Source organism: Phytophthora ramorum, assembly GCF_020800215.1.
Source record: "Phytophthora ramorum isolate Pr-102 chromosome Unknown Phyram_PR-102_s0006, whole genome shotgun sequence".
In the NCBI taxonomy this organism is placed as follows: domain Eukaryota; phylum Oomycota; class Peronosporomycetes; order Peronosporales; family Peronosporaceae; genus Phytophthora; species Phytophthora ramorum.
Window position 1 is genome coordinate 2,636,753 of NW_027150652.1, and position 27,334 is coordinate 2,664,086.

The 27,334-nt window shown below is 55.2% G+C and overlaps 9 protein-coding genes across 9 annotated transcripts; 5 read left to right on the forward strand and 4 right to left on the reverse strand.

The window, feature by feature from the left end:
• Positions 1 to 2,768: 2,768 nt before the first annotated feature.
• On the reverse strand, positions 2,769 to 6,005 carry KRP23_7681 (uncharacterized protein; the record flags this gene model as incomplete). The annotated part of the gene is made up of 1 exon (XM_067893027.1): positions 2,769 to 6,005. The coding sequence occupies one exon, from the start codon at positions 6,003 to 6,005 to the stop codon at positions 2,769 to 2,771; it is 3,237 nt and encodes a 1,078-aa protein (XP_067744850.1).
• Positions 6,006 to 6,473: 468 nt separating this feature from the next.
• On the forward strand, positions 6,474 to 7,151 carry KRP23_7682 (Syntaxin-7A; the record flags this gene model as incomplete). The annotated part of the gene is made up of 1 exon (XM_067893028.1): positions 6,474 to 7,151. One exon carries the CDS (start codon positions 6,474 to 6,476, stop codon positions 7,149 to 7,151), a length of 678 nt encoding a protein of 225 aa, XP_067744851.1.
• A 222-nt stretch (positions 7,152 to 7,373) lies between these two features.
• On the forward strand, positions 7,374 to 8,963 carry KRP23_7683 (putative G3BP-like protein; the record flags this gene model as incomplete). The annotated part of the gene is made up of 1 exon (XM_067893029.1): positions 7,374 to 8,963. The coding sequence occupies one exon, from the start codon at positions 7,374 to 7,376 to the stop codon at positions 8,961 to 8,963; it is 1,590 nt and encodes a 529-aa protein (XP_067744852.1).
• A 620-nt stretch (positions 8,964 to 9,583) lies between these two features.
• On the reverse strand, positions 9,584 to 11,849 carry KRP23_7684 (CCR4-NOT transcription complex subunit 10; the record flags this gene model as incomplete). Its single annotated transcript, XM_067893030.1, has 3 exons — positions 9,584 to 9,796; positions 9,875 to 10,780; positions 10,848 to 11,849. 3 exons carry the CDS (start codon positions 11,847 to 11,849, stop codon positions 9,584 to 9,586), a joined length of 2,121 nt encoding a protein of 706 aa, XP_067744853.1.
• A 178-nt stretch (positions 11,850 to 12,027) lies between these two features.
• On the reverse strand, positions 12,028 to 19,235 carry KRP23_7685 (Pre-mRNA-processing-splicing factor 8; the record flags this gene model as incomplete). Its single annotated transcript, XM_067893032.1, has 3 exons — positions 12,028 to 14,252; positions 14,332 to 16,964; positions 17,047 to 19,235. 3 exons carry the CDS (start codon positions 19,233 to 19,235, stop codon positions 12,028 to 12,030), a joined length of 7,047 nt encoding a protein of 2,348 aa, XP_067744854.1.
• A 159-nt stretch (positions 19,236 to 19,394) lies between these two features.
• KRP23_7686 (uncharacterized protein) lies at positions 19,395 to 20,019 on the forward strand (the record flags this gene model as incomplete). Its single annotated transcript, XM_067893033.1, has 3 exons — positions 19,395 to 19,533; positions 19,602 to 19,759; positions 19,834 to 20,019. 3 exons carry the CDS (start codon positions 19,395 to 19,397, stop codon positions 20,017 to 20,019), a joined length of 483 nt encoding a protein of 160 aa, XP_067744855.1.
• Positions 20,020 to 20,267: 248 nt separating this feature from the next.
• KRP23_7687 (putative serine/threonine-protein kinase drkB) lies at positions 20,268 to 21,803 on the forward strand (the record flags this gene model as incomplete). The annotated part of the gene is made up of 5 exons (XM_067893034.1): positions 20,268 to 20,776; positions 20,844 to 21,032; positions 21,119 to 21,276; positions 21,348 to 21,610; positions 21,708 to 21,803. The coding sequence occupies 5 exons, from the start codon at positions 20,268 to 20,270 to the stop codon at positions 21,801 to 21,803; spliced, it is 1,215 nt and encodes a 404-aa protein (XP_067744856.1).
• Positions 21,804 to 22,028: 225 nt separating this feature from the next.
• On the forward strand, positions 22,029 to 23,117 carry KRP23_7688 (putative protein disulfide-isomerase A6; the record flags this gene model as incomplete). The annotated part of the gene is made up of 1 exon (XM_067893035.1): positions 22,029 to 23,117. One exon carries the CDS (start codon positions 22,029 to 22,031, stop codon positions 23,115 to 23,117), a length of 1,089 nt encoding a protein of 362 aa, XP_067744857.1.
• Positions 23,118 to 23,552: 435 nt separating this feature from the next.
• On the reverse strand, positions 23,553 to 27,106 carry KRP23_7689 (Mediator of RNA polymerase II transcription subunit 14; the record flags this gene model as incomplete). Its single annotated transcript, XM_067893036.1, has 2 exons — positions 23,553 to 23,690; positions 23,759 to 27,106. The coding sequence occupies 2 exons, from the start codon at positions 27,104 to 27,106 to the stop codon at positions 23,553 to 23,555; spliced, it is 3,486 nt and encodes a 1,161-aa protein (XP_067744858.1).
• Between the last annotated feature and the right edge of the window lie 228 nt (positions 27,107 to 27,334).

Genomic DNA, 27,334 nt, shown 5'->3' on the forward strand with positions numbered 1-27,334 from the left:
TATCCACCGTCTTGTCACTTTGAAACATGGCGATGCAAACACAAGAAGATCCCCCAGCGACTCGACAAAGCGACTACGAGCAGGTGGAGTCAGATACCGCTGCACGATCGCGATATTGCTGCTGCAGAACCTTTGCGCGAAGGCTTTTTGAGCTGCTCGAGTTCCACACGTTCAACGCGGCCTTGGGCCTCGGCGGTGGCGTCTTGGTTTGGGTGTTGGTTCCATTGAGTTTGGTACTTGTTCCTCTCTGTGGACTTGGGTTGGTGGCGTTTCGGTCTATGATGAGAGTTTTGGTACGACTTGCACGGTTGGACGTCAAACTAGCAAACCAGCAGTGTCCGTACGACCTGAAGATGCACGCTTTTCTCGAAGATCAGGTTAATTTCCAGACAACGAGCTGCTCACATTTGACTTCTCCGATCCCTGCCACACATCTGCGCTTGCTGTTCTACTTCGCTATACCAAAGTTTCTAGTTGGTGCACTGAGTGGCGCTGCAGCAGCGTGGACAGTGGAGCAACCTCTGTTGGCTCTCATTAGTGGTGGATACAACGACGTTCTCGGTATTACGACTCTCGAGGCCAATCCGATTCTCTATATCTCTGTCTTGCTGGGCTGCTCGCTCGTCGGCGTGATCTGTACTATCCTGCTTCCAAAGCTTTCGATACCTCTGACACTTTGGGCGTGCTGCGAGTTTGACGGAGGAGACGGTATTGAAGTGATCTGCTATGATACGAGCGCGGGTCCCTCTTACCATCGTGAGGCACATCAATAGCTGTTGATTCATTAGGAGGGAAGTCGTTTCCGACACAAGTTCGTGCTAAAGACTGAAATCGACGTACAAACCGAGAACGAGCCAGCGGATCTCGGGAACTAGCCTAACACGAGCCCGACCTCACCGGGTGGAGTAGCTTCGACTGCATGACGAACGCCTCGAGCTGACTCCTTGGCCAACTCCTTCACTTTCCAAGACAAAGCAGTGGCGTATACTATAGCGTTTTCCTTGCCACCTGGCTGCCGTGGCGATATTATATGTAAAATCTGACTTCCAGATCGTACAGCAAGAAGCAGTAAACTGCTGATACAAAACTCGAGATGAGGTTGAGCTTTTTGAATGAATCATCCCCTGACTCTCCTCGTGATTTGTATCTTCACGTGTGAAGCGCGCAAAGGTGAAGCCTCTAGATTTCCTTGACGACACTCAGCACCACAACTTAGTGCTTGCTCAGACTTCTCATGCTGTAAACGTCTGACTCTTGCTACCTCTCAGGGAAACTAAAAGAATGATCCTGTATGGCAAGGATCGAGTTGAAACTGGTGTCCTTGCGCGTACATCGAAGTAGCCATAATTTTGTGCTAGTCGTCGACATTGATCTTGGTTTCGCTGTCCTGTAATTTAGCCCTGAAAGGTGCGCATTCAATTCAAACTTAATGTGTAGTGTTGACTCCCAGAAACCAAAAAGGTCGCTTAGGGTGCAGCTTCAATATCGCTTTCAGTTGCCAAAACTGTGCAAGGCCATTTGCACGGATAGTTTCGCTCGCGGCACGAGTCCCGCAGAACCAAAACTCCAGCTTGTCACGAAATCACCATGAAGGAGATGATGGTAGCGCTCAGGAGTCCGATGCAAACTTTGACAACACCGAAGTAGAAAATTGCCATCCACCCACGGTATGTCATCTCGATGAATGGCACCAACTCCATATCGTGGCTGCACGTATAGCGGTTGCTCTTCAGACCAATTTGTTCAGCCCATTTCTCTGGTTGCAAGTCTTCAGTAATGGAAGCGGTCGGTACCGCAATGCTCACGAAGTTAACGAGTCGAGTATCTGCCTTGACCAAAATTTTCACAGCACTCAGCGAGGGGTGAGAGGTACATCATCCAACGCCCCCAGCCCCCAGAAGAATACACGGAGAAAATACAGTGTACAAGCTCACACTTAAACCCAAACAGAGCGTCAGCAGATGAAAGGGCAGCAAAATGCGAGCTTGCTTGATCAACTCACTTTGCAGAAGCTTAATCTCGACCTGCAACATCCAGTGTGCGTATTCGTCGCAGTCATTAATTCGACTTTCATTTGTAAATCTCCACAAGCAATGTGGTCCGGCGTCTTCATGCTTGGTTCTGGCGAAAACCGAGTTATGAGTCCACTCAGGATGCAAAATGAAAAGTGTAGTTACCAAGAACGTTTCGTAGGGTCCAAACCTTTTCCAGTTTACTACCGGGACTCTAGTCAAATAGCCTATTGATCTGTCACTCTCTCGCTGCAATCGTAAACGTAGTGGAAAGTCCGTAATTTATCATGCAATGACTCAACTCAAATTATGCATGGCATATGGCCTTCATATTCACCTTGTACTGGACCATATAGTCGGGCCCTTGTACTTCCACGCGCAACAAACTTACTTTGAGTCACTTTGACTGGCGATACTGAACTGTCACGATAACCCGCTCGATCGGACCAAGTGCGCAAATTACGCCCGCGTACACATGAGGGTTCTCGTGAATGGATGATACCCCGACTGTGTCAAGACGCGCAAGAATCCCAGAGCCTCAACATTACAATACGACAGGTATTGGTGCCTTTGTTAGCTTGCGTCTAGGGATCAGAGAGAACGTGGTGTCAACATTAACAAATTGGGGCCTCTCAGTTCTGCTACTGTAGCTTACATAGGAAACCAAGAGAGCTGCTCTTGCAGACACGACGACGAGGACGAGAATCCTCGGCAAGTGAAGTAATGCAGTACAGATGCCGCTCAATTTGCTGTCTCCTAGAAACTATCTAGGATCGAATCCATCAGGTTTTCTTCCTCGTTACTAAGTACGGACGCACGAGCTTGAGGGCTCGAACTTGCAGAAACTTCTTCGAATAGCGGAGTGCACTGCAAACGTCCAATGCCCACCGGTGCACTATTAAGCAATCTCCGTGAAGAAAACTCGCCAAGTCCTCCAAATGTCACGGGCGGTAGATCTGAGCCTCCAATTGCTGCAGGCGCAGAAGCTTCAGCAGTGGTAGCGTGTACGGTTTGCGGACGCTCACCGCCGCCAGAGCCTCCCACCCCATCGACGAAACTCTTTTCGAGTTCCTTGAGAGTAACAGGCTTCACACCTTGCAGTCGAGCTAGCACGAAATCTCGACCGAGTAGCCGCTGAGCACTCAACGCAACGTCAGCAGCAGAACGACGAACACGAGCACTGCTGTGCGTCAACCCCTTGCCAACTGCATCTAGCACTCGAGATGCCCCCAAGCCATCTGCTTGAAATCCGAACTCCGGTACGAGAAGCCGAAGCAGGTGCATTTGAACCTGCTGGTCACAAGCACTGCTTCCTTCACCGCCAAACACACAGGACAGCACATAGCGAAGTGGATGCCGAGCATTAGGCAACCTCGCTAGCTTCAAAATACCGCGGCACGCAGCACGAGTCGTTCTTGTGTTTGGCTTTTGCATTACCGTGAGCAACCGCAGCAAGGTCAGCAGCGTGACTTCACGAACGTCTGCCTCTCGCCACTCAACACGAGGACCGTAAATCTTCACGAGTGTTGCGAACGTATCCAAAGCGGTATTCACCACAGGTGCAATGCTGTCACCCAGAGCGCGGTGCAATAACGCGCTGTAAGCTAGAAAAGTGCCCTGAGCAGCACCACCGAAAGCCGGTCGAGTGTCACGCAAATCGGATTTGGCCTCGGCCATGGCTTTCTCGACCTCCAGAAGTGCCTCCTTCCTGTCACTCCACGTCTTGCTCGAAAGCTTTCGCCAGCAAACAGGCCCCACTACACTTTGCGCGCTCAGCAATGCCGCCTCGAGAAGCCCGATGCTAGATTGCGAGTCTTCTTGAGGCACATCGACGAGCTCTGCTGGAGGGAAGGCAGCTTCATCGTCCACTTGCTCCTCTGCCTGGTTTGTAGCCGCACTACCTGGTACTTCGGGAGAAGACGTAGTTACTTGTTGTTGCTCGCGCGTGGCTACCAGTTCTTCGACACGACGAGTAATGACTCGGAGCATTTCCGGCTTAACTGCTCCGGCGCGAGCAAGCTGAGCATGCCAAGCTGTCGAGTTGTTCGTTCGCATTTGGAGGTCTGCGAGAATCTCAATTGCTGCTTTCCTCGTCTTCTCCTCCACAATTTTAAGGCTGGGTGCTACAAACTGAAGCACGGTCTCCACTGTCAACTGCTGCTGTTGCGATGACGATTCTGAGGCGCTTGCTAGGCCAAGCTCTTGCATCATGCGGCGCAGTGTTTCCAGCTGTCGGCGCGGTGGAACCTCTCGCCCGCTCAAGTGCAGCAGCAAGTGAGGAAGTGCACGCAAGGATCGAAGGCGAGCAATGCGAATCAACGCCTGCACGGCTTCACGCTGTGTCCTCTTATTGGAGTCACCTAGCTTCCGAACCAGTGCACCAACTAGAGAAGACAATTGGGTATTGAGGACCGCTGCACCTGTCGACTCCGTGTCGGCAAACGCCCGGTCATCAGGAAGAACGCGCGCAAACTCCTTCAGTACTGAGCGAAAGCACTCCAGTGCACAAAACATGACAGGGACAACTCGATCTTCCACACCGCACTGCACTGCTGCAAGTGAAGCACACAGTAGACGCTGACGTGTTATCGGATCGATCGTCGATATATCCGCCTTCTTCACTGCCAGTTTGATGGCATCAAAGCCGTCTTGTCGGTCTCCCCATGGATCAGCCGCCAGCAAAGTCACGATTCGTTCACCGAATACACGCGTGATCAAGGCACCCGCGTCAAACATTTCGGATCCTGCTTCATCATCGCCCGCTCCGAATCCCTCAGCTTTCGACTCGGCGTCGTTTTCAATGGGAGATGATACCTCTAGCTCATTATCCTGAAGGGAGACTTGGGTCGAAGCTGATGACAGGATTGGTGTCTCTGAGCCAACGAGGGTACGCCGTCGGCCTTCAAAGTGACGTATCTGCTTACCATTGCAAGCGCCAGTGCTGTCATCTTCTTCTCGAATTTCTTGGAGAGGGGGGTGAGGTAAGGTATTGCTGTTTGAGAGTGACCCTCGAGGCGATATTGGACACGCCATTTCCACCCCCGGGCCAGGACGCACGCGTTTTAGCGGAGAGGAAAGAGCTTCACAGATTCGGGGCGTTGATACGGTATCAGGTTCGGTGTCCAAGGGCTCTTCCTCTTCTTGGAATTCACCTGGCGAAGTTAGAGCAGAGCGATTTCTGAGTGATATGGGAGTGACTCCGATGATCATCAACTCGACGTCCTGCATGGGAGGTGAGGGTTCAAACGGGCTGCACTCGTTGCTTTGGGATTCTTCGTCATCCTCTTCGGGCTCACGGGGAGAGGAGTGTCGTTGGTTTCCCTCATCAAAAACCTCTAGCGTGTCGTCGTCAACTTCAGGGGTAACGTTATCATCGGCTACCTGCTCGACATCAGCTTGTTCAGGTACATCTGCAGAGCCACCGACACTACTTCTCGATATTTCTTGTTCGTCGTTCAGAGTAGCGTCTCCATCCATCCTTTCTTCTTTAACGTCTTCGTCGACTTCGTAGTCATCTTCGTCAACCTGCTCGGGCGTCACAAAGCGCGTCTGCTCATACTCCTCCCGGCTCCGCTTCACATCACTGATGGATTGGTGGCTGGAATCGTCGACGAAGCTGTTGACGGTAGACAATGGTGCGTGGAATTGCTGTACCGAGTCTTGGTCGTCGTCCAGACTATCAATTTCCGTCTCGCTCTTTTGAGACTGTTGCTGTGTTTCCTCAGGGTACGAGTGCTCTTCGCTATCGTCGTGTTCCTCCTCGGTTTGCTGTTCGTTACTAGCAAGCTCTGTCGTTTCAGGCTCAGTTTTGATCAAGTCGGTGGGTGTTGGTGACGCCACCGAAATCGACTTCCGCCGGCCCAACTTCGTCGAGAACTTGCTTTTGATCCTACCGATCACACTCTTCTTCCGCTTCGGTCTAGCACCCGCTTCAGCAGTGCTCATCGCCCCGTGATCAATGCTACTGGGGCTCATAATAATCGATCCAGGCATGGTTCTCCCTCGCCGTCTGTGGCGAAGCCTAAGCCGCCTTGGTGCTGGATGCCAGTCGAGAGAAATGAGAGCAAGAAGCAGTGAGCAAGAGCCTAACTGTGTTCAGGACATGCGCTGTAGCAGCAAACTCGTATTCACACCGTTCAAAATAGGCACCTACATGTGCGAAATGGATCGCATCACTCCAAGCAAGGCTTTGCGCTGGAAATGGTACACTATCTTTGGCAGCGTTGGGCGTGTGCACCATCGCATATAGCAGCACCAAGCATTTCCAGGAGCTCCGTTCAAGTGTACTTCTCGCTGCTCCGACGTCTTTCTTCGCTTATTTGTGGCGTGGGTAAGACGCCGGGGTCGGCTGGAAATATGTCGACAGGATCACACTTTCCTGCACAAGTGACACAATCTCAGCGTTGATCAACGAGGTGCTGCTGCGTTCCACAGCTGCTCCGTAGCCCCGACGCGGATTCCATGGAGGCAGACGGCGCTGTATCTGCGCCAGCCATCTCGAGTCTCGACGATGCCACCTCCAAACTAGAAACTCTGCGTACACTCACGGCCGACATAAGCCAAGCGGCCGCCAGCCCATCGCTCAAGACCGAGCAAGACTACATCACCAGCGTGGCACCACAGCTCGATGAGGCCACCGCCACGTACCAGGCGCTCGCCACCTTCCTACGCGAGCACAAGCGCGGTCACACCGAAGCAACCGGCTTCCGCGACGTACAGCGTTCCTTTGTACGCGTCATGCAGGAGCTGCAGAGCGCACAGCGTCAGGCTGCAGCTCGACGCGAGGCGCTGTGCGACGCCGACTTCCTAGCCGGCACCGGGTCAGTGGTCATCTCCGCACAGGAGATCCAGACCGCGAAGGAGGAAGTGCTCGAAGCTGGCGAGATCGCGCAAGAAGCCGCCGCCGTCAACGCCTTGTTCCGTCAGGTGGGGACGTTGGTGAGCGAGCAGGGCCAGGGCGTGGACCAGATCGCCACCAAAGTCGAGGCCGTGCGAGTGGAGATCGGCAAAGGCGTCGACGAGCTGCAGCACGCGCGGCAGTTGCAGCGAGAAGCGCGGCAAAAGTACCTCTGGTACATCTGCCTGCTCACGCTCGTCCTCGCCGGCATCGTCATTCCGCTCGTCTTCGCGCTCAAGTAGCAAGTTGAAGGGAATAGAAAGTATCTAAGCCTACTACATGGCTACACCCTCAACTTCTCTCCAAATGTTATCCGAAGTACCAATGTAGCGGTACCTTCGCACTTTTTGGACGTAAACCTTCTTATTTTAATAAACATTCAGTATCCATTTACAAAGGTTCTCCTGGCCCTCAAACAAAGAGATCCAATTCTTAAAATCTCCCCGCCATCCAAGCCAGCAAAGATGCCCGAGACGTCCTCCCCCGCCGACGAGGCGGCGCCGTCGCCCAGTACCGTGGGAAACACGTTCATGCGCCAGTACTACCACTTCCTGGCCAAGGAGCCGCAGAGTCTGCACCGCTTCTACAAGGCCGAGAGCCGCTGGTGCCACGGCCTGGGCTCGCACATGGAGGAGCCCATCGCGGGCCAGCGCGCCATCAACGAGCAGATCCTCAAGCGCGGCTACGCAGGCGCACGTGTGGACCTGGACGCCGGATCCATCGACTGCCAGAACTCGCTGGGCGGCGGCGTGCTCGTGCTCGTCACGGGCGTTATGACGTTGCAATCGAGCACCACGCCCAAGCCTTTCGTGCAGACCTTCTTCCTGGCCGTGCAGCCCAAGGGCTTCTTCGTGCTGAACGACTGTCTGCGCTTCTTGGAGCTTCCGGGCACGGACGTGGCGACGGACAAGCAACTGAAGGACCAAACGCCCGCGTCTCCTGCCAAGAACGGTAAGAAGACGGAGACGCAGGCCCCCACGTCACCCGTGAAGAAGGTGAAGAAGGAGGAGTCCGTGCCCACCTCGCCCGAGAAGGTGGCGTCCCCTGTGAAGACGGAGATTAAGACGACGACCAAGAAGGTGGTGAAGGACGCGCCTTTGGCGTCCCCCGTCAAGACGACGGCGACGGTCGCGTCTTCTCCAGTGAAGAAGACGACCACCACTACGACCACGACCACGACCACTAAAGAGAAGGAAACGCCGGCTGCTAAGGTCGTTAAGGAGGCGTCGCCGGTCAAGGTGGCGTCCCCGGTCAAGTCTCCCATCAAGTCGCCGAAGAAGCAGGAGAAGGCTCCGGCAGCTGCGTCGCCTGCCCCTGCTTCCGCTCCAGCTGCAGTGCCGGCCGACCCGGTTGTGCCGGCACCTACTGAGCCCGAGAAGCCCAAGACGTGGGCTGCGCTGTTTTCAGGTCCCAAGCCTGCAACCATCACGCCTACGCCTGCTGCGACCGCTCCGGTCTCGGCGCCGGCAAAACCTTCGACCCCGAAGGCTGCTCCGGCTGCGGCGCCTGTCACGGCCCCAATCCCTGATGCTATTGCTCCTGCTACTGGTGCTGTGGAGAAGTCGGAGAAGTCGCCCAAGAACAAATCGGGCAACGGCAAGGAGAAGGAGCACAAGCGTCTGTATAGCCTGTTCATTCGTGACGTGCCGCCCCAGACCCGTGAGGGCGACCTGCGTGAACTGTTCAAGGGGTTCGGATCGATTGCCGGCGTGAGCGTCGTGGCCCCGCGTGGCTTTGCCTTCGTGGACTACTACGAGCAGGAAAGCATGCGCGCGGCTCTTGCCGAGACGAAGGAGTTCAAGGTGTTCGACAAGGTGCTGCAGGTGGACGAGCGCGCTGAGCGCAAGGAGGGCCAGCGCGGGGGCTTCCGTGGAAACGACTCGCGTGGTCGTGGCCGCGGCCCCAAGGGCGGCCGCGGTGACCGCAAGGAGCGCAGCGGCGACGACGCTCCCCCCTCCAACAAGGGCGACCGACGTGAGGGACCGCGCCGCGAGAAGACCGGCAACCGTCGTGGTGGCAAGGTGGACGCTACGTCGCAGAACCGATCGGAGTAACGCGGTATATTATGTGCAACAGCCAGGTTGTTGACGTGCAGTGGATAACAAGCATGAAACGTTGCGGTGACGAGGAGCGCAAGAGCTGAGAAACTATTGGCTTCGAGAAGGTGGTGACAGCAGTGGGGTGTACACTGAAGGGAGCGCTATCAGCCACATGCTGCGACGGATGCTCCTCTTTTGCCGTGCCTGGCAAGCAACGCACTAGGTAGGAAGACAGACACAAGAGCAGGAAGGGGGGGGGACACAGTCGAGATGGAGCAACGTTCGTTCGGCTCGATAGGGTAGAGCAGCAGACACGAGGGGCTTGGCAAACTGAAATGACTCAAAAAGACCAAAGTCCGTTATGGATCGCTGTATCATGTCTTGCACCGGAATGCGCTGTCCTGTCCTGCCCAGCAACGTGGGCTACGACAGACAGGAAATCACTGCATCGAGAATCTATCCGATCCATTTAGGTTTTGTTTTAGGTCCGGGTCGTGCTCGGCCACGTACTACATGCCCTCTTTGTGCAGATCGCCATCACCCGTGTACATCCTTACTATGCCTGTCGGAAGCCACCCCTGGCCACCCAGCTGACGACCAATGTTGCCGCATAAGCTCACCAGGGGCTGAGCAGCTTATTGCACCACCTGTGCCTCTTTCAGCACACGAAGCGCCTTCTTCGTATCGCCCTTCTTCAGCAGCACGTAGACTAACAGCTCAAGCGACTCGCGGCAGTTCGGGTTTTCCCTCACGGCACGCGTCACACTTTCCTCGGCTTCCGAATTGCGTCCCTGCAGCAAAAGCGTCGTCGCGTTGTTCACATGGACACCAGCTCGAGCTCGTGACAACTGCACAATTCACAGCACAACGACGTTTAGACCACCCGCACATAGTCTTTAAGCACAACAGAAACACCCTGGACATACCTGAATCTTGGCTTCCCGCGCGTACTCCTCAGCCATAGCAATCAAGTCACGCTCAGACTGCAACGCCTCCGTCGCTTCTGACGCCCGAGACAGCATACAAAGGGCCTCCGCCGTATATGACCGCGCCAGGAAGTTGTTCGCCTTAGAGCATGTGGATAAGGCCAGCAACTCCTTTGCGCTCGTAATCGCAAGCTGGGGCTCGTACATCGACAAGTACACATACGACAGGTTGACTAGGGCCTTCTGACGCAGCACGTCCAGAGCCTCCACATCGAGCACTTCACTATCTGCTCCGTCAGCGGGTGGTGGAGTACCGTCAGCGTTTCCATTCACGTTCCCGGAATCCAAAAGCTGGTTGCAAAGCAACACTACGTTCTTGAAGCACTTCGCGCCGAACGGAAGACTCATCGTCGGTGAACCATCCGCGTCGTTCGCATCTGTAGATGCCTTACGAGAACCGCTACCATTGCCATTTTTCTCGGGGAGCTCGATATCTTGCGACGCCGCAGACGGCAAGCTAGTGGGAAGCAGCACACGGCGATGTGAGCCAGCGCCGACAATGCCTTGGATCAAGCCGCTTTTGTTTCCAGCAACTACCGCCAGTTTCTGCTCCTTGGCAAATGCTGCAGTGCAGCACTCGCCAAGGCGGAGCCACAACTTGGGACGGTTGAAGAACAGTCTTGAAGACTCGTGGAAGCACCGGAAAGCTAGCGCGTACTCGCCCTGAAGCAGCAGGTGCAGTCCGTTATTGTACATGATTTCATGGTGAGAAGAGCTCGCAATGACGACCGCGTCCATCTTGGTGGCCTTGGTTGTAGCTTTCAGTGCTCTGGCAAAGTAAGACTGTGCCGCCTTGCGCTGTCCCATCTGGTAGTGGATGCAGCCCATATTATTCAACAAAACACTCTGCACTCATCACAACCACAAGTCAGAATGAGCTGCCACCTCGCACCCCCAATCAACGCTCACGTACCTCGCTCACGGCCTCCTGTGTACACGATGCAAGAAGCTTGATACATTTCTTGTAGTTCTTCTTTAAATATTCCAGGTTGGCCTTGAGAAACAGCGCTGTCGAGTTCTGCACCACGAGACACGGGTGTCCAATGGCCGTGCTGGTTTTCTCCGACTCCATCGCGAGCGAGGACGTCGTCGCCGCAGCAACCTCCCCTCTGTCGTACGTCTTGATCTCCTTCTGGAAGATCTCGAGCGCCGACTTGACCTCCTTCTTGGCTGTCTTGGTGTTGCTCTGCAGCAGCATGAACTTGGCGCGGTACAAGTGCAGTCGAAAGCGGAACTCGGTCACGTCCCACCTATTCTTCCTCTGCACCTCCGTCTCCACTACATTCCCATTGGCATCTCTCTGCACCAAATGCTCGGGCGGTTCCTGCACGGTGTTAAACCGGTGCGGCTTCTCCAAAAAGGCCAAGATGCTCTGCGCCTTCTTGCTGGTCGTCGCGCGCTCCTTCTCCGTGCTCACACAGCCCCGACTGCTGTGCAGGATCACGTCCAAGTACAGGAACCCGGCGTGCATGGCCACGTTCTCGTCGATGGGGTCCACGTTCCGCATCACGGCCTCCAACGCAGCGCTGGCCTGTGCGTACTGTTTGCACAGGAACAGGGCGGCTGCGTAGTTGTAGCGTAGGTAGGCCAGCTCTCGCTCGATGGAGAAGGACCCGCTGTCCTCCGCGTCGTCCGCGTCTGCTGCAGCAGAAGCCGCCGGTTTACTGCCTTTGTCGTGCTCCTGCTGTTGCGCGCGCAGATTCAGACGCAGCGCCTGCTGCAGCTTGTCGGGCGAGTCCAGCGCCGCCGCGAACCGTGCGAGCGCCACGTTGTGTCGCACCTTGAAGTCCTGGCGCGGGTCGATCTCCTCCACGAGCTTCTCCAGCGCGTCCACGGCCTCCTCGTACTTGCCGGCGTTAAACTTCTGCTGTGCGCGGTGGCTCAGCGACGACTTGTTGTCCTTGGCCCCCGACATGGTGTTTGTCTTGTAGATTCCCGAGTGAGAGGGGGGAATGGTGTCAGAACGTGTACAATCGGTGTGGCTCCAGCCACCGATCGTTTTGTTGAGCTTGTTTTGACCAATGAGAGTGGACGTCCACCAACTACAACGTGGACAAGTCTTTTTTGTTTCGAATTAGTTATGGAAAGGTCTTTTAGGCGAACACATTCTGCTGCTCCTCGTCGACGTCCTCTTCGGTGGCCTCCAGCGCGCTGAAGTTGAGGAAGTGCGTCTTGCGGTGGATCTCGTGGTAGAACTCCTTGGGGTTGCCCAGCTTCAGGTCGTACTTCATGCCTGTGTTGTGCTTGACGCCCATGAAGTTGTAGTTCCACACCTCCTCCTCCGGCACCATGTAGAAGCCCATGAAGCGGTCGGACAGCAGCATCTGCACCTTCTCGTAGTGAGTCGGTGCGAAGCCCGCGGGGTTGGCGCCGCTGTCCTTGTTCTGGCGACCCCACTCGTAGCCGGCGGGCGTGAGCTTGTACGCCGTCAGCGAGCACGAGCCGGGTGTGAAGCTGCACGTGATGATGACGGACTTCTCACCGTCCCACGACGTGTTCTCCGACATGATCTTCGAGTGGAACGTCACGTCCTGCGGTGGCAAGCTCGGCAGCTCGTTCGGCTGCGTGTGGATCCAGCCGAGCGCCTCCATGCCATCCAGGTACTCGTGCTCCGGCATGTGCAGCGGGATCGACACGTTCTGGTGCGTGCCGAGCTGCGGCGGCATCACGATGCAGCGGATCTCCTTCACCTGCGGATTGTCCGGCGGGCTGACGCCGTACATGAGACCGCAGATCTGCGTGCGCAAGTCGGACACCGTAATGAACTTGTTCAGCACATTCTTCGGCAGCACGTACGTGAACCCCGTCTCCTTGATGTCGTCCGACGACACGTAAATATGGTTGGTACGCAGGTGCAGGTTCGTCGCCGAAATGGCACGCACACGCCAGTCGGTCTTGGAAGCGAACGAGTGCTGCTCGTACTGGCTGGTCGTCGTGACCACCATTTCATCACCATGCACATTCGTCGTCTTCGTCGTCACCGCCGTGAGTTGGCTCTGCTCGCGAGCCTGCTGCTCGATCTCGGCGACCTGCTGCCGCTGCAGCGACGGCGCTGAAATCTCCATACCCAAGATAATATCACGGATCTCCGATTGGGTCAGCGAGGCAACATTCACATTGTTCTTCTTGCCGTAGTCACCCAGGATCAGATCCTTCAGCTGCACTTCCACCTTCAGCCACTGCTCATCTGTCAGAGACGGCCAAATGTGGTGCGGCTGCGTCGTCGTTTCACCGTCGGGCCGCAGAATGATCTTAGTGCGATCGTTGCTCACGTGCAGGGCACGCAGAATCAAAATCAAACGCGAGAATGCCGTGTACGACGTGATTGTGTTGAGCCAATCGTCGTAGATATTGAACAAAACCATCTGCGGCTCCGTGGCCTTCAGGATCAAATCGCCGAACTTTTCCACCTTCAAACATGCCTGGAACGGCAACTGGAGCTCGCTGCCCTTGATGACAATGTTCGGGAAGTCCAGCAAGTGCACTTCCAGCGGATCCAGCATACCCTTACGCGTCACAATAATCTGTTTCGGCTGCTCTTCGACGGGCAACGACCGAATAAGCGCCGCAACTTCTTCCGCGGTCTTCCACTTTGCCAGTTGACCCAAACGCTTCTGACCTGCCCACACTGACGTGTGAATAATCTTCAAGAACAATTGACCAGTGCGTGGATTGAAGATGAAGATGGCGCCGTTAATGGGCTTCGTCGTCAGGTTACCCTCGAAGGTCTTGTGGATCGTCACTCGGTACACGTTCGTATCATCAACGAACCAAATAATCTGGTTCGAGAACAACTCACCGTAGTTCTGACTCGACAGATACGGCTCCGTCGGTTCAGAAGAGTATAGCTGCAAACCCTTACGAATACGCTCGCGCAGCACATACAGAGCTGGATTCGCCTTCATAATTTTGGCCATCGCTTGCTGCATGAGCGGTTTACAGCCTGGGAACCAGTTTCCGTAGCCGCTGTACAGGTTGTAAGCAAGATCCACCGCAAGCAGCACGCCCGTGGGTGACGGATAGATCGTCATGTTGTCCGTCGTGTAATCCAGAAACTTGGCACGTGCATACCGCTCAATGTCGTGTGAATCGAAGTCGCCCCAACGAAGCTGCACATCAACCCAGTACTTCGTGCTAGTCGAGCCATCGTAGCTATCCTTCGTGTCGTGCAACAGCGTCGGTCGGCCCATTTGCCACTTGTACGCAGCAAACAGCAGAACGTCTGCGCACGAAGAGTTCATCTTGTACGATTTACGCGGGTGAATCGTCTCCTTCTGCACATTTTCAATCTCCAACGCGTCGAGTTCTTGATCGAACACTGTGCAATGACAACAATAGAGAAAGGTTAGCACCCACGAGTACAAAACAATCCAAGACGCTGCTTCTCAATTACGAACCTTGCACCAAGTCCATAACCAAAGACTCGTGGATTTTCTGCCACAAGTGTGCGCGGAAAATCTGGATCAGCGAGATCTTCAGAGTCGGGATTTTACCGTGCATGAAAATACCCGTCAAATCCAGCTGCACCTGAAAGCCGACATACACATTCGCGCGGTTGATCGTGGGAGACCACCACAGCGTGAATCGACGGTTCGGAATCTGGTTTAGACCCGATCGCTGCGCGTTCGTCAGCTTCTTGTATTTCATACTCTCCTCGAAACCAGACGCCTTCTCCCAGAACAAACCTTCCCACGTGGGGAAGTACGTGCCCTTGAAAAGTGTGTGCTCTAGAATACCTTCAACGCCACCCAGTGCCTGGATCATGTCCGTTCGGTAGTTGTTTAAGTTCCACAACTTGCCATCGTGTCGCTGGTGCGTCCACCAGAACGGGTTATGACGAGGTACCTGGTAGGACTTGAAGCTCGTACGCACGCGCCAACCCTTATCGTATGCCAGCGTGTGACGGTCCTTCTGGAAAAGAGTGTTAATACGAGGAATACCACGATCCCACGAGTCCTCCAGATCCTCCAGTGTCAAACGACGGTTCTGAGCGTTAGCTTCCTGCCGCTTCAACGCGTATTCAGCCCAGACACGCTGTGAGTCAATGAACTCAGATTCCCAAGGCTGCAAGTACCGGAATAAGTTCGGAATCAGTTGGTCTTCCTCATGAGACATACCCGAGCGGAAATGCGTCACACCACCGCCGTCAGTCTGCTTCGAGTAGCGAAGATCAGATTGAGGGATCAAAACGTGGCCCATCGACAGCATACCCAGACCGCCCAGTTCCTTCGGCGTGTAAAACACTACGGGCGGGAATCGGGACGGCATCTTCGAGTTCAAACCGATCTTGATACGGGTCTGAATCTTGTTCTCGCATTTTACCAAGAGATCCAGCAGCTCCTGCGTCTGTACGACAGACTCGCGGTAGTACGTCATCAGTCCGATCAGTGCTGAATTCCACTTGTTTGCCACCTTTGTAAACGTAGTACTGCCTGACGACATCAAAATCTGACGAATGCGGTTCTCAAACGCGTGCAGTGCCTCATCATCCACGCGGAGGTACGCCTGCGCGGTGCGCTCCTTCGTAGTTTCATTTTGCAGAATCCACACTCCATCCTTGTGCGTAAACTCGGCATCCACCACGCGCATCTTCGGCAAAATGCGCACTTCAAACCCAGACATGTTGAACAATAGGTTTGGGTTATCCTTCGAGTACACTGAAACAAAACTGTTGTCCCAGTCGAACGTTGTCATCGAGCGCGGCAAACGGTTCTTCATATCCCAGAACGTTGCCCTTCCAAGGTTCACGTCATGCTTCATCAATCTCATACGGGCGTCGCGAGGCCAGCACTTCTTGTTATTGTACCCAACCACGTTCTCGTTATTCGGATCCGGGTGCTCTGTCAAATAGCGCTGGATCAAATCGCGAGAATCATCCGCGTCGAACCGGAACAGCACATAGATCTGATCGATGTAACGCGTGTACAAGCGAATCGGGTGCCGTGTCTCCGTCGCAGTGTCCTTAAACGACAAATATTCGTTCGGAAGTTCAGGTGGGCCGGCGATCTCAGTAGCACGAGTGAGACCCAGCAGCAGCAGATCCAAAATCAGACCGTAGTACTGGAAGATAAATGAACCAAATTGCAATCCGCGAATGAGACCGTACGAATTCGTGTGCATCATATCCTTGTACGCGATGACAATGTTGTTCTTCGCGGTCATATAGTCGGCGATATTGTGGTCCAGAATTAATCGTAGAAGTCTGTTCAGCAGCGTCAAATCGATCTTTTCGTAAACCTTCTCCAGCTTCGACTCGAGCATCACCACGCACTCCTCCTCAGATGTGTCCCATACCTTGTGTAGGTTGTTGACACCTTGGCACCACTTGTAAACAAGCAGCGGAGGTGGCTCCGAGTCGCTCGGTTTGATCCAGCACGGGAACAGGTGGCGCTTATCGGCTTCATACCACAAGTACTGGTCCAGATAGGCGTCCGTGATCTTTTCCAACGGTTCAATATCGTACACCGGAATCAAGTGGCTGTACAGATCCATGAATTCAATGTGAACTTCCTTGAACGCTCGCTGGGTTAGCAAGTGCCGCTTAATACGGGACAGCGCCTCGTGAGGGTTGTCATAAGCTTGCTCAATCAGTCCAAGTTCTTCACGCTGCGTCTGGTTTAACCGATTGTTGACCGAGTAGCCCTCCTTCAGTCGCTCCAACGCAAGAATAAGGAGCTTCGTATCGTGCTTGTACGACAGAGGAGGGAACGGAATGGGGGCGAACTTCCGACTCTCCAGCCAGTGCACGGTGGTCGTGTATACCGCGACTGCTTCTTCGGCAGATACGTAGGGTCCATCTTTCAGGTAGTTGTGCTGACGCTCTTGCTCCGCCTTGAGCCAGAGTCGGGTCAAGCGACCCAAGTTCTTCTTGCAGACAGTCTTGTCGACAGTAGCACCGCGCTTAATACGCTCACGGTTGTAGTGCGCCACATTTGTCCACCAGTCTGCCTTGGACTTAACATATCGCAGGATCATGTTCTCAATGGGAGCAGGCAAGCCAGGCACCTTCCACGGAATATTTGCTTTCCAACTGCTCATACAAACAAAACGCGCATAACAAAATAAGTACACACAACACACATTCAAACGCGCTATAGAGTTGCAACACGTACCAGCGCCATGCTTCACTGAGATGCGCCATGACCGTACGCGACTTGTTCACCTTGACTCCTTCCGGCATCATATCCAGAATGTCGTGCATCACCGCTGCACGTAGCTCCAAATCGAAGTGACTTTCCACGCGCTGCTTCGTGACAGTCTTCGCAATGCCCTTCGAGTGGCGACCTTCAAATTGACGTGCCAGCAAGTTTCCAAGCCATCGCTCAAGCAGTGGCACGATGCCTCGCAAAAAGAACAGCCACACACGCCAACCAGGGGCCCAGAAACCACACCCAGGCCCCTTGCCAACTGGGCCTGTGTTGAACCTGTAGTAGATCAAGTGCTTCAAGTCCTTGCACATGCGAACTTGACGCATCAATCGGTACTTGTATCTATACATGCCCGTCAGCTGTCCGACGTGGGCAAAAATGTACTGCAAGCCATCGGCCAGTTGGAACGCGTCAACGTTGCCCAGTCGGTATTGCACGTGTGCATCCACGATCAGTTTCGTCAAGCGCAGAATCTCTCGGGTCAAGTGGAAGGCATTACCAAAACGCGACTTCTTACGTTCCTTTGTCGTAAGCGTCTTGATAGGCTTCAGATTGAAGTTGTAGTCCAAGTGAAGGTAGTTCAGGTTCTTTCGGTGGATCAGCAGATTCAGCATATTGTAGCCCTGACGGCAAACCTGGAGGCCGGCTTCAACCCAATCCAGTTCAGTGCTCTGGAAGAACTTCGTGGACTTGAGTGACTTAAACAGGTACCTCTTGTTCAGAGCCTTCGGTGGTCGGTGGTGAAGCGAGTTCAGCACCCAGCACTTCAGCAGCTTCTGGTAACTGACACGAACCTTCACAGGCTGGCCCTGTGGACAGTGCTCCTGGAACCACTTATTAACCAGAGGCACATCGATAGCGCGACGCGTACGGCCCGTGCGTAGATTAAACGGTCGTGGGGCCCAGTACAGAGCGATGCCGTTCGCCGTTTCCGGGGTGTAGAGCGGTTCGTCTGTAAGAAGAGGGTCGAATCCCATCGGAAGCTGGAACTCGTCGTCTTCATCGCCCTCTTCATCCTCTTCGTGGTTGTTGGCTTTTCCCGAGCGGTTCACTCTGAAGTGCGAGATCGGGTTCACAATCGGGTCGAAGTAGAACGCCGGTAGGTCCGGGTCCTCGGCCTTAATGTAGCAGAGCACCGGTGTGTGGTACGGCTGGATGTGCACCGACCGCGGTCGACTGTTGTACAGAAATGGGAACGCCACCTTGTACTCCGTGCGGATCTGGTGGCGAATAATGATCTTGTTGATGTCATTGAACTCGTTCCAGTCCTCGTCGTCCTCGTCCACATCCCGATACAGCGGCTCAAACTTGGGTCCTCCGGGGATCGCAACATTCAGTGCCTTGGCTGTAAAGAACGACTTCTTGTCGAACAAGTACTCGTAGTTCGGGTCAATCAGGTCACTAATGAGCTGGCCAGCCAGCCGATGCAAGTTGGCCATGATCGGTACCGGCAGTCGCCACTTGCGGTAGCTCGGTCCATTGACAAACTTGGAGTCTACCAGAGGCTTGGAGTCGTACAACCACTCGATCACAGCCTCATCATCCTCCTCGTCCAATTCCATCGTAATGCTCTCGGAAGGCTCAATATCCAGGATATTGTCGCCGTAGTCGAGCGGCGGCTCCTCGTCGTCGAAAGGCGGGAAGCGCATGCGCTTAAAGTGGCGTCGATCGCGCTTCTCGCGTCGCATCATGATCCACATGGTGCCCCACTGGGCGATGTACACGGGCTCAATGACCCACGGGACCTCATTCACAAACGTGATGGCGCCTGTGACGTGGTACAGCACTTTGACGTCCTTGACCTGCTCCCAGGGCATGGGCATGTTCTCCAGCAGCTTGAAGATGGCATGCGGCACGTACTTGAGTGCGCCCAAGTACACGCGCTTGTCGTGGCGGAACTTCTTGCTGCTCATGTCTCCGTGGTCCTTAATGATCTTGCGCACGTGCTCAGGGGGCATGTCATCCTTGACGGACTCCACGAAGCCAAACTTGCGCTTCTCGCCGTAGCGCTTGGCGTTCATCTTGTTCCAGCGACGGCTGCGCTCCTCCAGCAGCTGAACCTTCTCGTCGGTCCGCAGGAACGCCGTGCCGTTGCCGTTGCTGTGCCCGTTGGCGCCCGTCATGTCCACGTCGGCGGCTCCCGGGGGCGGCATCCCAGCTCTGCTCCGCTTTTGTATGGGTGGCAAGCGTTGTGGGGGTGGCCCACAGTATGGAATAAGTGAGGATCGTTAGGCGATTGGATAGGTTTCAAGTGTACCGATTGAAGGGTACAGTTGGCGGATCCTGGAGGGACAGAGAGGATGGCGAGCCCCATGGCGACGGCGACGCCACCGAGTCGGACGCCGCAGCTGTCGGAGGATGAGGTGAAGACTGTGGATAGGGAGATTCCAATCAAAGTGACGCTGGGCGCGGCGACGCTGTCGCTCGGTGCACAGGGGCAATGGGAACTCGGTACGAGAGGTGTCAATTATTAATTTGGTGAAGATACTGGGGAGCTGATATAATTATCTGTCGCTAAGACCACTCGACGCTGCAGGAGATGAAGGAGCACGCACGCGTACTAGAAGAGCGCAATGCAGCGCTCGAGGCGGAGAACGCGCAGCTACGGGACAAATATGCGCGCATAACGGAGGAGTCCAACATGGAGAAGTTCAAGTGCCAGCTGCTGGTCGAAATGGTGCGTTGTACGAGGCTGCCTCAAGGGTGCAGTAACTGATTCTAACGCTGCTTTTGGGGGTATATGGCTGCTAGCTGGCGGTGTCGAGCCTCGACGAAGAGAAAACGAGAGCGCAAGCCGAACAAGAGAAAGCCAGAGCCAACAGCTTGAAGACGGACGTGGTGGCGCTGCTCGAACAGGCTCGCGTGGAAGGGCTGGACGTGCGCAAACTCAGCGCGGCGCTCGCGGCCGGACCGTTAGCCGAGTTGCCGGCTCCGTAGGTACACTGATTGATCGATCTCCGCTGGCGATGTACATGTAACGTGACGTGCCGGATTCAATTGAGGATTTTCTGAAGTGTAGCCATCGCACTTTGTCGTCGCGTACACCACACCAGAAGACGTCTTTTTTCTAGCGTCGAAAGTATTCAGACAGGGCATACAAATCGCCATATTACTGTACCTGGCATATGATCCCGGTACGAGGGCAGCCCATTTCCCAAGTCGCCGCCTCATACCTTCCCTTCATCATGGGCGGGTGCTCGTCCAAGAGCGACCCGAAGGACTACGTCGTGCACGACGGACCCGTGCCCAACGGCCGCCGCAGCGACAACCAGCACGAGCGCGGCACGAACGCAGGCAGCGACGGGTTCAGACGCGGACGCCCCGCGGCTTCGGCCGACGCGGCGTCCGACAGGTCCAACCGGCGGCCCAATAACAACACAGTGGACTTCCAGGAGTTCAAGGACAAGGAGAAGAACGTGGTGGAGACGATGCTGGAGAGCAACAAAGGCCTGCGCATGGCCGAGATCAACTTCAACGACCTCAAGCTGCAGAAGATCATCGGCGCCGGCGCCTTTGGGGAGGTCATCAAGGGCACGTACTGCGGCACGCCTGTCGTGGTCAAGCGCATGCTGCGTAACAAGATCACGGAGGACAACCTGCGCATGTTCGGCGACGAGATTCAGCTCATGATGAACCTGCGTCACCCCAACATTGTGCAGTTTATCGGCGCCAGTTGGAACTCGTACTCCAACATGTACGTGTAGCGGTTGGAGCTGTCGTTGGGTCGAGTGTCGTACTGATTTTTTGTGTCCTATGTGCAGCTGCTTTGTGACCGAGTTCCTGGAGCGTGGAGACCTCTTTGCCGTGCTGCGCAACCCGGAGAACAAGATGACGTGGGCTAAGCCTATTCTGCGCATGACCATCGACACCTCGCGCGGCATGGCCTACCTGCACAGTATGAAGCCCCCCATTATCCACCGTGACCTCAAGAGCATGAACATCCTCGTTAGGTAACGACCGCACACAGTTGGCTTGCTGCCAAAGCGCTCTTTTTAGGCAGATGGCGACTGACTCGGTATGATACGTGTGTGTGCAGCTCGACATGGGGCGCCAAGGTGAGCGACTTCGGCTTGAGCCGCGAAAAGTCTGTGGATGAGACTATGAGCGTGACCGGCACACCGCTGTGGCTGCCACCCGAGATGATTCGTGGAGAACGATACACGGAGAAGGCAGATGTATACAGCTTCGGCATTGGTACGCCGCTGACCAATGTCGTTCTCTTGAGTTGCTGCCGATGTGACTGACTGGTATCCTGCTGTGAACAGTGTTGGCTGAGCTGGACACGCGCAAGATTCCGTACCACGACATCAAGGCCAAGGGTGCGCGCAACAAGAAGGTGTCGGGCAGTACGCTGATGCACATGGTGGCCTACGAGAACCTGCGTCCGTCGCTGAGCAAGACCTGCATGGACAGCGTGCGCGACTTGTACAAGCGCTGCACGTCCGATGATCAGTCGGTGCGCCCCACCTTCGAGGAGATCGTGCAGTTCCTGGAGAACGACGTGCGCAAGGAGACACTCGTTCGCGCGGTACGTGACCGACCACCTGCCTGGGTTGTTGTTTTCTGATACAGGTTGTTGCTGCCTGGATACTGATCACCTGCTCATGTTTGCCTTCCGTGTGCAGAACGAGGAGATGAACCTAATCGAGGTAGATCCGAACGGCTCGGATGTATCTCCCGAAGAGCTCGGCGTCCACCATGCCACGCGCTACGTGGACTAAAATAATGACGTATTTTTGCTTTTCCTTCGTCCTGAATTCCAACTGTAGCCATATTAGTATCGCTTTAACGGGGTTTTGGGCCACGTGTCAATCCTCCAGGGTCATACTAAATCCAAGTCAAACTGCTTAAAGCACCTATTTGCCTTCAAGCAGAGATCCACGCACGCACCTTCGAGGCATTCGCGCTTTGGACGACTCAAGGCAAAGCAGCAAATAGCAGCAAGAATGGGTGTGTGGAAGCTGGCGGTTTCTATGGCGGCGGTGGCGCTGGGCGTCGTGAAGGCCGGCGACGTGACGGTGCTGACGCCCGACAACTTCGACGACGTGGTGGACGGCTCCAAGCACGTGCTGGTCAAGTTCTACGCGCCGTGGTGCGGCCACTGCAAGAGTATGGCACCCACGTACGAGACGGTGGCCACAGCCTTCAAGAAGACGAGCAACGTGGTGGTGGCCGAGGTGGACGCCGACCAGCACAAGGACCTGGGCAGCAAGTTCGGCGTCACGGGCTTCCCCACGCTCAAGTACTTTGCTGCGGGCACTACGGAGGCCGAGGCTTACAGTGGCGGCCGCAGCGAAGATGATTTTATCAACTTCCTCAACGATAAGGCCGGCTCTCACGTGCGTGTGGCCAAGGCCCCGAGCCACGTGGCTGCGCTGACCGACGGGGACTTTGACGCTGAGGTCATCCACTCGAAGAAGCACTCGATCGTCGAGTTCTACGCCCCGTGGTGCGGCCACTGCAAGAGCCTGGCGCCTACGTACGAGGAGGTGGGCGCCATCTTCGAGGGGGAGGACAATGTGCTCATCGCCAAGGTGGACGCCACAGAGAACGCGGAACTGGCCAAGCGCTACAACGTCAAGGGCTACCCAACGCTCTTCTACTTCGCCCCCGGCGCGGACGAGCCGGAGGACTACTCGAACGGCCGTGACAAGGCCTCGTTCGTCGAGTTCGTCAACGAGCACGCTGGCACGCACCGCACGGTGGACGGTGGCCTCACTGCTGAGGCTGGCCGCGTCGAGGAGCTGGACCTGATCATCTCGGAGAGCGGCGACATCACCGCTGCCGTGCTGGAGAAGGCTCAGACCGTCGTGGACGGTCTGGAGGGCGCCGCTGCCAAGCACGGCTCACTGTACGTGAAGGCCATCAAGAAGATCGTCGCCAAGGGCCCCTCGTACGTGGACTCGGAGATCAAGCGTCTGGAGGGCCTGCTGGACAACGACAACGTGTCGCCGCAGAAGAAGACGCTCTTCTTGTTGCGCAAGAACATCCTGGAGTTCTTCCAGGAGAAGCAGAACGAGAAAACGGAGCTGTAAGTTTGTTCAGTCAAGCCTTGCGGGTTGGCAGTCGCACCTGAAAGTGGAGCACGTGGCGGTTCTCGCAGTTGCTGTGCCAGCAGCGTTAGAATGTCAACACAGTTCCTTGTATTCTGCTGTCACTTTGGATTCAATCTGGTGTTGGGGTGGGCTGTGCGATGCCGAGTTTCTCGCCGTCTTATTATCATGCTCGGATCTATTCCATGCATTGAGATGAACGCTGGTCGTCCTCCTCGCCACGACATTCTCCTTTATCTCCAGCCGCTTTTCTGCTGCCTGTCCTATTGCCTATCACCAATCCCGCTGGCCAGACCTGGTTGTCCGCCCGTGCATCTCCCTTCTCACTTTCCATTCGTCCTGTCTGCCCGTGCTGCTGTTTACCACAGCGTTCGCCAGGCGCGGAGATCACACTTGCTAGGCTGCAGCTTTTTTCCGTTATGCCGATGCCATCTCCGACAGCGCGCTGCGCAGCTTATCAGCAAAATTCTGGCAGTCCATGACGATACCCTTCTCAGACGGACAGCTGGGCACGCGTACACCTCCCGTCGAACTTTGCATTTTCACCGAGTGATTCTACAGGGCAAATCACAGGTTAACTACGAGCGGAACCAAAGAAAAACATAGCGCCAGACAGCTCGTACCTCCAGAAAATAAATATCTACGGCGGAGCGGTCTCCGTAAGACAAGCGAACCTGCGTTTGAGACCGCGGAATCATCACCAGTTCAGCGGGAACGAAGGACTTGTCATCACCGCCGTAAGACTTCTCAGCGTAATAGCCCTTCTCCTCACCAGGAAGCTTGAACTTGTAGCCCAGCTTCATTCCCTTTCCACCCATCTTGCCTCGACCTACAGCCTTGGGGCCTCCATTTGCTGCGCTATCCTTTGCATTTGGCGGCGGGTCTTGGCGGTAGTATTTGGCACAAAGTAGCTGGGATTCGACGACGCTAGCCAAGATGCCCATCGGGATGCATGTGCGTTCCAACGCTTCTACGAATTGTGCCGGGTCGCTGTGTCCATTAAGCGCCGACTGGATGAAGTGCATCAGAGGATGCTCAGCCTTGTGGCTGTAGTTGACCACGAAACCCATTTTCTGCTTGAACTGCACTGTTACACGATACGTCGTCATGCCGTCTGGCGACGAACCAGCAGCAATGCAATGCCTCGGATTTGGCGCCCGACAGGCCAACACAATCGCAAACGGATCGGCACTTTCTACGTAGAAATGGCCGTCGCTTTTGATGTCGTTAGTGTAACGGCCTACGGAGGTGAGCATCTTTTCCAACTTTACAGCGAGCTCACACAGTGGCCTCACAACGCAGATGAGCTCAACCATGAACATCTCCAGAGGGTTTTCACTGAATAGATCGCTTGTAACCAACGTCGTAGGGTACTTGAAAATCAGCTGGCCTCGCGCGTTGACGTAATGAGAGCGTTCTGATAGCAAGTGCTGTTTTGGGTCCTTCGGCAGAATAAACTTGAACGGCAACGAAGATAACTGAAGGCAGAGTTCGAATCCTCCACCATGCTTCAGGTGGCCTTGGATGGCAACAATCTTCAGTGGATCCGTGTTAACCTTTTCAGGAAAAGACAATGTCACCACTTGACCACCGGTGCCTTCTCGGTTTGATGTACCTGCTTCGCCTGAGTATCGAATTCTTGATTTGCGCCGCCGAGCAAAGTTTACAAAGTGCTGCAACTGAATCCTCTCGCTGCACAAGGTAATCGCGTGCAACAGCACAGACGCAATGTGCGGAACAAAATTGCGAGAGACCGCGTTGTGCTCAGCATCATCCAACCAATACCCAGTGTTTTCCTGTACTCGTCCACCGTCAAGCAGCGCCTTCTTCGTTGACCGTACATTATTTCCAACCAAGGAGTTACCATTCGATCCGTACGGACGTTTCCGGCTGCCACGTAGATCATTAGCAATAATCTCATTGTGACGGGTGACGGACGGATGCAAATCTTCCTTCTTAAAAGCGCCGAAGCGTTGAATAAATTGCACACCTGACGGCTGGCCAGGCAAGCCTGCACTTGTCTGGAGCAACGAGAAGCAAGGTAATCGCACGTATTCCTCCACCTCTGCAGCTTCATGCACGTTTCCGTTCATGCCATCCACCTCGCCATATTTGTCAATCTCAATAACCAGGTAGCACGTAGACTCTTTAGAGGATGTTAACTGGAAATACAGCGCTGTTTCCGAGATTGATAAATCTTCGGTTTGTCCGCCATGTTGTTGACGGAAAGCAAGGTACCGCTCCCAGTTCAAATTCACACTGCGCAAGACCTCGATGCCCTTGAAAGATGAGCCGATTTGAGCTACCTCGTCAGCCACAATCTCGCACAACGCTTTCCGAACGCTAGCGTGGATCAATTCATTCGACTTTTCACCCTTCCCGTTGCCGGAAACTAGCGCAAAATCGTTTGGGAACGACTTGTCAATGTTGCCTCCAAGCTCAACTTTGCATTGTGCGTTCAATATCCGTTCCAGCTGCTTCACCGTGGCGTAAAGCGCGGGATGTTTCGCCGCAGCGACTGAGCTCACAATAAACTGACCCTCGCGGATATCAAACGTTACCTCCAGAAACTGCTGCAGCCCGCCAATATCCGCGCGCGCGATCCGCAAACTCGTGTCCGAGCAGATCATAGAGACATCTTCCCCAGACACTAGTTGCGTAGAAGCCTTGTCGTCCGGAGAATCCACTACAAGCAACCTGCCCACGGAAAAAAGGGCCGCTGACACGTGTGCACGCATTGCAGCGATCAGCAGATTCTCAGCACTCAGCAAGAACATGTTGGACGGCACCTCAAGTGCGCTCAGCAATGACGTATACCCCGGAAGGTTCGGTGGAAGCGACGGACTAAGACTAACGGAGAGCAGCTTCTTCTGGTTGGGATCGAAGCCTAGTCGAACACACAAGCTCGACTCGGGGTAAGGTAGCGAGGACCCCTTCTGTGAATTCGCAACCGGATCGCTTAGCTGTTGAAGCAACCGCTGCTGCTCAGTCAGTGGTTGCGCTTCCTTCCGCGTGCAAGCCTTGGGCCAGTAGCAAATATCGAGCACGTACTGGTCGCGATGGTGCTTAATCATGATACGATTCTTCCAGCGTCCTTCCATCAGCAGCTTTCCCTGCGAAGCCAGAATTTGCAGCGCCAACGACGAGCAGAACTCTCGCATCACATTGAACGCGTCCACAAATGGCTTTTCAGATTTGTTCATGGCACGCTGCACCAGATTCTTCAAGTGGTTGTAGTGTGCTGCGTTGGGTGCATTCGTGCGAATAATGCGCAATACGCTCGTGGACGCCGCCTGCGCGTGATCTTCAAAAGCCTGCGGGTCCGTAAGCACCGTGTTGACGCTGATAACTCTCCACTTAGCGTCCTTCTCTTTGCCTTGAATCGTCAGCACGATCTCGAACTCTCCCTCTGCCTGGCACGTGACGAAGCCTCCTTCCAGCTTAATGTTGGACAACTGTTCGGGGATCTCTGCCTCAATGAGTCGGAAGCGGATAATATCCGCCACCTCCGTCGCCGCCTGCTCCGTGTCCACCTCTGGCAGTTCGCGTGGGAACATGGCATTGTTGATGATCGTGGGCAGCCGCAGATAGCTGCCTCCGTAGAGCACGTCCACGGCGGTGCTCAGGTCGTACCTCCTCTCCTTGGCGCGGTTGAGATCTGCGTGCATGAAGAAGAGCCGGTCATTGGTCTCGTTCACGTTGTTGCGGTAGCTCTCCGTCTGCTGCAACAACGTGTCGCACTGCTGCAGCAGCGGCGACTGCACCGACCACTTGAGCACCGCTAGCAGCTGCGCAAAGCGCTTGCGGGAGCTCTGCAAATGTGCCAGCAGCGGCTCGCGGCGCTCCTCCTCGCGCATCGTGGGCAGCTGGTGCATGAGCGTGCGGAAGTCCTCGTAGCTCCTGTCCACGGCGCGGTGGACCAGCTCGGACGCCTTGACGCTGGTGCGCTCGGGCGGCGGGAAATCACCCATTTCTGGCTGCTATTTTGCTCCGGATCCGGCCCCTGATCGCGCGGAAATAGCCTTCGATCGGACGACTTTGGCGCGCGGTTCCGGCGCTTTCGGCGGGTCTGTGTGTGTTGAGCGGACACGGCGGCGTCTGCTGGGGGCACTCGGCGAGGGTCCTGCGCCTCGGCGCGGCACGTAAGGTGACCGACACGCGCTTCTCTCCCTCCCTCTGAGGGCTGGGAAGCAACTTCA